The sequence below is a fragment of the Hippopotamus amphibius genome, chromosome X, assembly GCF_030028045.1.
Source record: "Hippopotamus amphibius kiboko isolate mHipAmp2 chromosome X, mHipAmp2.hap2, whole genome shotgun sequence".
NCBI classification, from domain to species: domain Eukaryota; kingdom Metazoa; phylum Chordata; class Mammalia; order Artiodactyla; family Hippopotamidae; genus Hippopotamus; species Hippopotamus amphibius.
This window is the reverse complement of record NC_080203.1, coordinates 42,469,380-42,481,408: the sequence shown is the minus strand read 5'-3', so window position 1 is coordinate 42,481,408 and position 12,029 is coordinate 42,469,380. Positions and strand designations below refer to the sequence as shown.

The 12,029-nt window shown below is 34.2% G+C and overlaps 1 protein-coding gene across 4 annotated transcripts in view; it reads left to right on the top strand.

Annotated features, from left to right (window-relative positions):
• Nucleotides 1-12,029, top strand: part of TBC1D8B (TBC1 domain family member 8B) — a 62,555-nt gene that overhangs the window by 40,558 nt on the left and 9,968 nt on the right. For all 4 annotated transcript variants that reach the window (XM_057718815.1, XM_057718817.1, XM_057718816.1 and 1 more), the window contains 6 exons: nucleotides 4,214-4,331; nucleotides 5,249-5,534; nucleotides 6,481-6,610; nucleotides 7,141-7,239; nucleotides 11,170-11,238; nucleotides 11,409-11,649. In XM_057718815.1, the coding sequence (XP_057574798.1) occupies nucleotides 4,214-4,331; nucleotides 5,249-5,534; nucleotides 6,481-6,610; nucleotides 7,141-7,239; nucleotides 11,170-11,238; nucleotides 11,409-11,649 (943 nt within the window). The remainder of the gene's footprint in view (nucleotides 1-4,213; nucleotides 4,332-5,248; nucleotides 5,535-6,480; nucleotides 6,611-7,140; nucleotides 7,240-11,169; nucleotides 11,239-11,408; nucleotides 11,650-12,029) is intronic.

Below are 12,029 nucleotides of genomic sequence, written 5' to 3'. Positions count from 1 at the left end.
AATTGTTTTGGCTTTTTTAGGTCTCTTGCATTTCCATATGAATTTTAGGATCTGTTTGTCAATTTCTGGATAAAGAAGAAAAATCCAGCTGGAATTTTGATAGTCATTGCATGGAGTCTGTAGATCAACTTGGGGGATACATATATTAACAATATTAAGTCTTCTAATCCATGAACACAGGATGTTTTTCTTTTCTATTTATTTCTTTTAAAATTTCATTCAAGATTGTTTTTAGTTTCCTATGTGCAAGACTTGTACTTCCTTTGTTAATTTTATTTCTAAGTTTTTTATTCTTTTTGACGTTACAGTAAATGGAATTGTTTTCTTGATTTTATTTTTGGATTGCTCATTGCCAGCATATAGAAATAAAATTGATTTTTGTGTATATTGATCTTATATCCTGCAGTCTTGCTGAGCTTATTAGTTCTAGTAGATTTTTTTGTGTGTGCATTCCTTACTTAGGATTTTCTATATACAAGATCATGGAATCTGAATAGTGATATTTTTTACTTCTTCCATTCCAACCTGGATGCCTTTTTTTTTGCTGTTTTTCTTGCCTGATTGACCTGGCTATAACCTTCATTACAGTGTTGAAGAGAAGTGGTGTGAATACACATTCCTGTCTTGTTATTTATCTTAAGGGGAAACAATCAGTCTTTCATCATTAAGCATGATGTTAGTTGTGGGCATTCTGTAGATTCTCTTTATCATGTTGAAGAAGTTCCCTTATATTCCTAGTTCATTGAGTGTTTTTATAATGAGAGGGTGGTGGATTTTGTTAAGTAATTTTGCTGTGTCTATTGAGATAATCGTGATTTTTTTCCTTTATTTTAGTAATATCGTTGTTGATCTGAAAATGGGTTTATTCAGGATGAGCAGAGAATTGCAATTTGGGGTCTACAACCATGGCAAGCCATGGGCAAATCCCCCCACGGCAAGGGGAGGAGAATGCTTTTATAGAGAAGAAAAGGAAGTTGGAAGGGCTATAGTAAACTAAGAGTCCATGGCTTTTCATTGGCCTTGCCACGAAAGAAGAGTCTTTCTTCTTCCTGTTGGTCTCTACTGTAGTTCCAGGGCATGAGAGTGCCCCCTTCTGGTCTCCCAAGTCTTTAACTGAAGTTTCCGTTTGTTAATTTTTTACATTGTGTATTACTTTTGTTGACTTCCGTGTTTTACCACTCTTGTATCCTCAGGATAAATCTTACTGGGTCATAACTCCTAGAAGGAGCATAGTTTAATGTCTGTTACATGAATAAAGTAAATAAATGGAATACCTGAAAAAAGCATCCAGAGCTCTCCTCTTAAGGTCTCTGGAATCCCTCTTACAACCAGATCTCAAGTCTTTTAGGTCTGAAACATGCTAACACCATGCCCACATTCTGCAAATAGGGTGTTCCAGGACTGTTCCTTCATCTTTTTCAACTATAACAAAAAAATCAAAGCAACTAAACATGGTGAGAAAGTAACTTAATTTGAAGTTAAGTTTCAAATAACTTGATAACTCTCTTTACTGTGAAACAATACCTATAGAAAACAACAACACGGAAAGTCAAAATCGGTATTCACAGATGGGCTGGTAAACACCGGACCACTGTCATCACAAAACTCTTTAAAATCCATGTGAGCATAATAGCTTTAATTTACTATTTTAGTTCTTAGCTAAACTCATATTAAAATGGGAAAATCATGACACTTAGGAGGTAAAGCTTTGAACCATCATTCTCACCAGTCAGCCCAATTAGGATTGACTGTTAGAAATCTATGCAAATAGAACCCAAGGTTCAACTTATTTGTTATTGGGTTCTATTCTCTATCACTTCCTGTTTGTGCAGACCCTCAAGATTAGCCAGAAGTAAGAGTTTAGGGCTTTTTCTGTTCTTTCCTGAGCATGCATACAGCTCTGGGCAGACATAAAGCCATAATCATGCATTTGGCCTTCTTGATTCCCAGGTATAAGTAAGAGCTTTCCAAAGCCCCTTATGGATATCTCCTTCCCCAGCTTTTCATTTTAACCCTTTATTAGCCTATTGTTTGGCCCAATTGTTATCCACTGCTACATGTTTAACAACTGCTTCTGATTTTTTTCAAGGAACATTTTTTTCAAGGAAAGGCTGTTTGCCTTGGGTGAGATCTGTGTCAGGTCAAAGACAGCCTTATAAGTGTGGTTTTCCAAGGAATGGCCAGACAGGTCAAATAATGACACTTCTCTGGGAATGGGACTTTGAGGGCTCTTCAGCCCTATTCTGTTCCCTCCCATGGATGCTGGGTGAACATGATTGCTGAGTTGGTTTTTCAGGTTTCTGTGAAGCTGAGGAGGGATGGGACTTGGGCAATTTACAATGCCACAGAGCTCACTGTTTTTACTGAGGTTCAACCATTTTATTAAATAAGTGCTTCCTGAATTGCTGTAAGCTTTTGGTAAATTTTCAGAGTTCTGAAAAATTGCTTTTGATGATGTTTGCTAGTGTTCCTACTGCTTTTATAGCAGAAAGCATTTTCGGAGGGCCTTACTCTGCCATTTTCACTGACACTCCCATTATGGCTTCTTGAACAGGAAAGTGATGAAGTAAAAACCAAACTTGAAGTCAAATGTTGTGCCACATCTGACAAAGGATTGACATATTTAGTATACAAATCTATAAGAAAAATATTGAATTATAAGAATGAGCAATGGACATGAAAAGATTAGTCACAGAAAAAAATACAGGTTGATAATAAAGTTTAAAAACGAAAGTTCAGTATGGAAGAAACTCAGATTCAAACCATGAGATACCATTTTCACTATCAAATCAGCAAAGACAATTATAATTATTCCAATTCTTAGTATTGGCAAAGGAGCAGTGAAGTTAACATTCAAATACTATAGGTCAGAAATATAAATTGGTATAGTCTTTCTGGAATACAATTTGGCAGTAATATCAAGTCATTTCAAAATATATTCATTGACCAAATACTTAATTTCTATGTATCTTTCCTGAGAAAATAGTAAACTGCTTGGATGAAGATTTATATACAGAGATATTAATTGCAGTATTATATATAATAGTGAAAAGTTGAAATCAACCTAAATGTTCAATAATAGTAGAATAGCTAAATAATTTATAATATATTCAACTTATTAGATTTTTTACAGTCATTAAAAATGCTGTTTTAGAAGAATTATTTAATGGCATTGAAAATGTATAATATAATGTTAAGTGAAAAAATAAAATAATATACAGTTTGGTCTAAATTTTAGAAGGAGAAAAAGAAAGGAAATACAGACACAAAAAAGTGCATCAACTTACTAACGGTGGTGATCTCTGGGTAGGTAGGATATAGGAGATTTAATTTTCTTCACACCTTTCCATTCTTCCCAGATTCTATACAGTCTATACATATATTACCTTTATAATAAGGGCTATGGCCAAATGTTATATAAAAGTAGTGATCCGACATTTGTATTGAAGACAGATTAGAAGGAGAAAGGGTGGTAGTGGGAATAGAGAGGACAAAACAAGTCTAAAAAACATTTTAGGAATTCCCTGGTTGTCCAGTGGTTAGGGCTCTGTGCTCTCACTGCAGGGGGCACAGGTTCAATCCCTGGTTGGGGAACTAAGATCCCGCATGCTGTGTGGTGTGGCCAAAAAAATAAAAATAATAAAAGACATTTTATAAGAAGAAACTCTAGGATGTGAAGACAAATTGGATGTGGCAGATAAAGGGCTTCTAGCGTGATCAAAATTAAGGTAGCAAAGAGCTGAGTCCTATTTAATAGAGGAAAGAAGATTTAGTTTCAGACGCAATTGAGGATGATTGACATCTAAGGGATGTTTTCCTGTAGGTAGTTGAAAATACAGATGAAGTTTATTTCTCCAATCTTAATATGTCCTTAAAAGTATGTGGTTTTTTAAGACTTGCAATAATTAATATTTTTTACTCACTGAAATTAGTCTACATGAGAGAGATTTTACTTATTGTCTTCTATATTCATGATATTACTGCTTCATTTTGCTTGAAATGAAGGAAATGAAATGAAGGAAATCCATGTAAAATAACTGATTAGCAAATGTTAGCCTGACTTCACCTTGTTTTTCTTTGGACTGGCTCAGAGTTTTAATTTTTCCACTATGATTACTCTCATAGTTGTTGTTATTGCTGAAAACTATGTTTGAGGAAGAAATGTAATTATTACCCAAACAATATTTATTTTTTATTTTTCTATGAATTTTAGGCAATGAACATTTTGACTTCAGTGTTGCTTCTGTATGCAAAAGAGGAAGAAGCTTTTTGGCTTCTGGTTGCTGTGTGTGAACGAATGTTACCTGATTATTTTAATCGTCGAATCATTGGTAAAAAAAAAAAAAAAAAAAAAACCACCACATATACATATACGAACACATATTTCTTTTCTAAACAATTTATAGGCATCTTGTCTATCCAGTTACCTATCAAATGGAAGAACTGATCAATTAAGTTTTGAAATATACCAAATGCAAGCAATATCAGAAGGCCACATTCACTGACATGCTCAAGAGAAGAGCTTTTTGCACTGAACATATGATTTGAAAGATTATTTAATATGTTGCTTTTTAAAAATAAAGTATGTGGTCTGTTTCTTCATAAGATAGAAGTTTTAAGTTTACTATCTCTATTGCTAAAACAGTGGTGATCTGAAGCATCTAGAGCTACTGGAAAAATTTTAATAGTTTCTTGATGAGAGAGATTTTAATCAGCTTAAAATCTCCACATTTTTATGAATTGTATAGATACATGCAAGCTTTGAAAGAAGGGTCGAGTTCTTAGTTTGTTAATTATATAATATTTTCTTCAGTCATCAAATATTTATAGATCTGAGATCCCCTACCTTAAGCCTTTAGTATCCTAGTTAGGTCATTGATTGTATTGTCTTGTGTTATAGTTATATGTGTATTTATCTCAAGTTCTGTTAGAGATTAAACTCTTTGAAGATGAGACCATTTAATTAGTTGGTGTATCTCTTATAGCACCTATTACAGGTTTCTGCACATAATAAAGATTCCATAAATAACTGTTCAAATGAATATGAAATGAGTTTCTCAAGTGTTTCTTGATGCATGATACTGCTAGCAGGTAAAGAGATGTGTGAGATACAGAAAAGGCCCTGAAGAAGTTCATAATTTAAGGAAGAGAAATGACATCTATCAGCATACTAATAGAAGTAGGAAGGTATTGGAAACAAGTCCTTTTGAAAGGTGTTCATTTTTAAATTTCTTTTTATGTTCTCCAGGTGCCTTGGTGGATCAGGCAGTCTTTGAAGAACTTATCAGAGATCACCTTCCCCAGCTGACCGAACATATGACTGATATGACATTCTTTTCCTCAGTTTCTCTGTCATGGTTCCTCACACTTTTTATTAGTGTGCTACCTATTGAAAGTGCCGTGAATGTGGTAGACTGCTTCTTCTATGATGGAATAAAAGCCATTTTACAACTGGGATTGGCAATACTTGACTATAATTTAGACAAACTGCTGGCATGTAAAGATGATGCTGAAGCCGTCACAGCTTTAAACAGGTACTGTGAGAATCATAACATTAAATCTGGAGAGCCCCTTAGAGCTTATGTTGTTCAGACCCCTTATCTTATAGATGAGGAAACTGAGCCCTAGAAACTTTAAATAATTTGCCCAAGGTCACAAAGCTAGTTGAAGGAAAAAGCTAGGCCTGAAGTCCACTCCTCTGTTTCCAAATAGAATATAACAAAAGTAAGTCACTTTGAGGTAAACCACTAGGTTGTATACACATTGACACTAATATTGTTGATTCAGTATGCTGGGACTTTCATAGTCCCAGTTCAGGCTACAAAGTGTGTAAGAGTTATTTGAGGGGGGAAAGGTGGTTGATAATATTAAATATCCAGTGGGGGAAATTGTTCTGGTTTTCAAGTGGTTTCAATCAGGTAGGGTGAGCTTTATTTTCCTGGTGCCTTTTCTGGGAATTCTGTTTTGTATTGAAATACATGTGGGGGTGTGTGTGGGGGAGGTGTATACACTGTATATGTTAATTAATATGTGAATATTTGGGTAACTGTTGTAATGGTGCATCAAATCCCATTTATGTACAGAATTAAGTAGAATTAAGTATAAACACCTCACTCTGGCATTTAGAACTCTCAATGTTAAAGGCTCAATGTACCTCAATGTAACTTATTTCTCCTCGTGTGCCTCTACATACCCTATATACTCCATCCTTACTGGACTATGTGGTATTTGCTGAGTGCTCTCTGAGCCTATCTGCTTCCCCATGCTCTCCTCCCCACCTCTGAAGTCAATTCATCACCATCCCATTTCCCACTCCCATGTCCTCCTAATTCCCAACCATCTTCAAATTCTACTTCCTCATAAGGCGGTCCCTTGTCCTCTTGGTTGAAATTAATCTCTGACTAACTAGGGAGAAATTAGCTATCATTTTCTCTGCATTTTACTTCTACTGATTCTTGTATTACTATCACTTTTGGATAGGTTCTTTGACAATGTCACTAATAAGGATAGTCCATTGCCTTCAAGTGTGCAGCAGGGTTCAAATGTAAGTGATGAAAAAAGCAGTCATATTAGAGTGGATATTACAGATTTGATTAGAGAGTCAAATGAGGTAAGTTTTTCTTATACCATAAATATAATTACATAGCATATTTAAAATGATAGATACTATAGGTTTATCTCTAGTGGTATATTAAGAGTAAGATAATAATACAAGTAAAGATGTAGTAATTTAAAATCTGACTTCACTTTAAAAATGAGTTCTATGAACTGTTCCTAATTTATAGAGCCTCCTCTGCTTCAGTTTGCTTTTCCTTAAACTATTCATGTGGTTTCACAAATAATGACCACTTTTAAATATGTCACTATATAAAAAGGTGAAAAACATTCTCTTCTTAGAGACTAAGAATTTTACTAATGTTCTTGTAGTTAGTCTAGACCCATAGTAGATGGAATCCTTTCCTGTGAATATATAGAAAAACCGAAACGTGGGAGGTGAAAATTTGCATAATCACTGAACAAGTTGGGAAATAGCTAGAAATAGAACCAAGGCCTCTGAGAATTGAATCTGATGAAATTCAGTTGTAAGAGAAGTGGATATTTATTATGAATGAGTATCCACTGAAATCATATTTCTTGCAGAAATATGGGAATATTCGCTGTGAAGATATACACGGCATGCGCTGTCGAAATAGGTTGTATGTGATACAGACCCTAGAGGAAACGACAAAGCAGAATGTGGTGAGTATCCACCCAATGGGGGAAAACCAATTGGAGTAACATTTTTTTCCTCAACTTCTTTTAAAAAGTATCATTTCATATGAAGAAAATAAAATAACTATACATTTGAGCTAGATTCTTGCCACAGCTTAGCTTACTGTAAATTTTTTGAGAGGAAATAAGTGGTTTTCTTCTGGTTGAAACATATTGGTTTCTCCAACATGTTTTGTATTATTTGACCTTTAATATTGAATGCTATGATGTAGGCATCTAAGCATAACATATTTGTGATGTGCTTCATCAATAAGAACAGCTGACCTACATAGTAGTCTAGGCTGCTGATATGTATTATTATCCTTGGATACCCAAGATAAAGTGAAAAAGGTATGAAACAGTGTGTTTTATGTACTCCTTTTTAATATTTGGATGACTACCTTAGAAGCTGTTAATATCGGTTGTCTCTGGTGAGTGGGATTAATAGATTTCTGGTTGGAAGAGTGAGTGTTTTACTTTGCTGTATGAATCCTTCTATGCTGTTTGAGCTTTTATCATGAGCACGTATTGTTTTTGTAAACCTACTTGCTTAAAGGTTAAGTCCTCAGAGATACAAATCTGGGAAAATTAACATTTCTGAATACATGTTCATTGTGAATAATTCAAACATTATGGAAACGTAAAAAAGTGGAACTTTCCTACCCCAGGAGTAACCAACATTAAAATGATTTGGCATGTATCCTTCCAGATCTTTTTCTAAATATCTATAGACATAAATGTGTATGTTATCCAAACAACATGGGTTTGAACTGCACAGGTTCACCTACATGTGGATTTTTTTTTTAATAAACACGTACTACGTTACTACAAGATCCATGGTTGATTGAATCCACAGATGCAAAACCATGGATATGAAGGGCCAACTGTAAAGCTATATGCAGATTTCTGACTGTGTGGAAGGTCAGCACCCTTAACCCCCGCAATGTTCAAGGGTCAACTGTATATCTAATCTTACACATTTGTAAGAGTATTTCTATAAGGTGGATTCTTGGAAGTGGCAACTGGGTCATAGGGTGTGCCCATTTAAAAATTTACAAGTCCTGCTAAGTTATCCTCTAAAAGATTTGTATCAAATTATAATCCTACCAACAGTGTGTAAGAATGCCTTTTTCCCCACATTCCCACTAGCATCACATATTCAAAATATTAGTAGTATTAATTCTTTGTCAGTTATATTTGTGGCTAATATTTCCCCCCAATTTTGTTGTTTCTTTAATTTTTGTGATGTATTTCGGAGTATAGAACTTTCAAAATTTTATGTAGTCAAATCTCTTTTTTCTTACATACTGTGTGGGTTTTATGTCAAGCTTAGCATGGCCTTCCCCATATAATATTATGTAATGTATTAACGTACTTTCTCATATTGGCATATAGTACTGGTATTGCTTTGGTTTTTTTTTTTTTAACATCTAGATCTTTAATACACCTAAAGTATATATTTTGTTTATAGTGTGATATGACTCTAATGGTATTTTTTTCCAACTGAAATAGCCCATTATTTGAATACCATTTACTGAATATACTGTACTCTACTCTGCCTTTTTCATATGCTAAATACTGATATACATACATGGGTTTATTTCTGGAGTTTTTTTTTCTGTAACACCACACTGTTTTAATTATTGTGGCTTTATATTCCATTTTGAAATCAAGCAAGGCTTTTAAAATTCCTTTTTAATATCCATTTTGATGATGTCTTTTAAAATGTCCTTTAGTAAGCAATTATTTTTTTCATCATATAGATCGTACACATTTCTTGTTGGGTTTCTCTGTTCCTATGTATTTTATGGCTTTGTTGGTAATATGAATGAGATCTTTTTTCCTTTATATTTTCTAATTTGTTTATTATAGTATATATAAAAGCTATTGATTTGCACATGTTGCTTTTTCAAGTGGCTGTGTAACTGACTCATTAATTCTCATTTTTTTGGGTTGAATTTCTGAATAGACAAGCATATCATTTCTAGTCTTAGTGTTTTGACCCTTCCTAATAAGTATACCTCTCTTAGTCTTTTTTTGTGTTACTGTAGTGGGTAGGATCTTCAGAGAAGTATTAAATAATAGCAGTGGAAGCAGGCTTCCTTGTCTCATTCTGGAATTTAATAGAAATGCCTTTAGTATTTTATTGTTAAGTATGATATTTGCTGTTGATTTTTAAAGGATGCCTTTTATCAAATTAAGGAGTTTCATTCAGTTTCTAGGTTAAGAGATTTGGGACATCTTTTAAAAATCAATATTGAATGTTAACTTTGATCAAACAACTTTTCCATATCTTGAGATTATATTTGTTCATGTAGTAAAGTACATTAAAGAAGTCCTAATATTAGACTTATGTTGATTTCTTGAAATGAATCCTATTTGTTCACATTGTATTATTCTTTTAATATTCTGCTTTGATAATTTTCCTAAATAGTTTAGCTAAGTTCTTTACATCTGTGTTAAAGTGACATTGGCTTACAGTGTGTGTGTGCTAACTTTAGTTTTCATATTAGAATTGTGATCATCTCATAGAATGAATTTTGGAAGGAATCATATTTTTCTATGCTCTGCGATAGTTTAAATCACATAGGAATTATCCATTACCTGAAAGTTTGAGATGAACCTGTAAAACCATCTGGATCTGCTGCCTTTGGTGGGAGGCAGATCTTTGATTACCTTTTCAGTTCTGTCTATTCAGAACTTGCTCTACCTGAGTTAATTTGGTCATTTATATTTTTCTAGAGATTACTCATTTCATCTATACTTTCCAATATATTGTTATACAGCTTATGGAATTTATTCAACAGATAATGTTACTTTCTATATGCTGGACACTTTTAATGAGCTCTGTATCAATGTTTATAGTACCCTTTTCCTTCTCAATGATTTACTTTATTTTATTATTATTATTTTAAATTTATTTTTTATTCATTTTTTAAAAATTGGGTTTTTTTTGGCTGCGTTAGGTCTTGGTTGCTGCGCGCGCGCTTTCTCTAGTTGCTGTGAACAGGGGGCTACTCTTCATTGCAGTGCGCAGGCTTCTCACTGTAGCGGCTTGTCTTGTTGCAGAGCATGGGCTCTAGGCGCACTGGTTTCAGTAGTTGCAGTGTGCGGGCTTAGTAGTTGTGGCTCACGGGCTCTAGAACGCAGGCTCAGTAGTTGTGGCACATGGGCTTAGTTGCTCTGCAGCATGTGGGATCTTCCTGGAGCAGGGCTCGAACCCATGTCCCCTGCATTGGCAGGCAGATTCTTAACCACTGCGTCACCAGGGAAGTCCCTCAATGATATTTATTTGTGCTTTCTTTTATCATACTTGCCAGATATTTATTTTACTTTTTCAATTAACCAACTCTTTATTATCTACTGTTTTTTTTAATTACCCGTTTCATTAATTCTAGCATTTATCTTTACTCCTGCTTTTAAATTTCTTAATTACCAAAATCGTTGTACCATCAGTGCTTATTCTTCATGGAGTAGAATGAAGTTACATGTTTTCTAAGATTATTGCTTCTTGGATTACGTTTTGTGGCACAAAGAGGGAATGTACATCTCCCAATGCCTTTGAAGTGTTTAATGACAACCCCATATGGTGACTTGACAGATTGCTTATGTAGCAAGACAGGAATATATGGAAAAAGACATAGAATACTGTTCCTTATATTTATAGACATTAAGTGGCTGTCCTTTGGCAGTTATCTCTGGGTATGAAGAGTTAAAGGTCAAATTACATATCAGAGTAGAATTGAATTATGGTCTATGTAGAACTTTTTAAAGGGGCAAAATAGGTACATTTACCTTTGTTATTCCTTTAAAAAGTTAAAAGAAAAATATTCTGGCAGAGGGATATTTCTAAATGGATTCAAAGAGAATTTCTATACTAAAGTGCTAAATTCTGTATTGCTTTTAATCTTTTTCAAGTTGCGAGTCGTATCACAAGATGTGAAATTGAGCCTTCATGAATTGGATGAACTTTATGTCATTTTTAAGGTACTGTTTTCCTTCTTTAAATGAAAAACAATTTTCTTAGCAGAATTTTACCACAACTGCTCAACTATTTTATCTTTAATTATTTTAGTAGGCATGTTTAAAAGAAAAAAATCTTATGTAGTTAATTTTGCTGATTTAATGACTTTCCTTTTTTTCCATTTTGTAAATAGAGAGAGTTGTTTTTTTCTTATTATTGGTGTTTGAGTTCTCCAGTATTGAAGCACCATGACCCCAGTCTGCCATATCTGGAACAGTATCAGATTGACTGCCAGCAGTTCAGAGTGTTATATCACTTGTTGAGTCCCTGGGCTCATTCTGCAAACAGAGACTCACTAGCTTTATGGACATTCAGATTGTTGGATGAAAACTCCGACTGCCTTGTAAACTTCAAAGAATTCGCCTCTGCAATTGGTAGGATGGTGTTCAATAATCTTCTTTTTTAAAGCAAATAAATAAATAAATAAAGATACCCCTTAGTACTGCCTATCATTGCTAATTTAGTCAGATTTTAGAGCCTGATTTACACTGTCTCCAGCTTTAGCAATAATTGGACCATTTTCTTTGTTTGTGCTAAGTCTAAATATATTCATCTTATTTTGCCCCAGAAAAGCAAGCTGTTAGATGTGGATGTTGTAATGGTTAACATGAAGGAAAAGACTGTCCTGATTTTCCCACCTTCAGGCACATGGATTCTTCAGGAGAATGTTCTCCCTAAGTAAAAATCTAACCACACAGTCTAGAAAAAGTGGTAGAGAAATATTCAGTAAACATGTTGTGCCTACAGAGAGTCC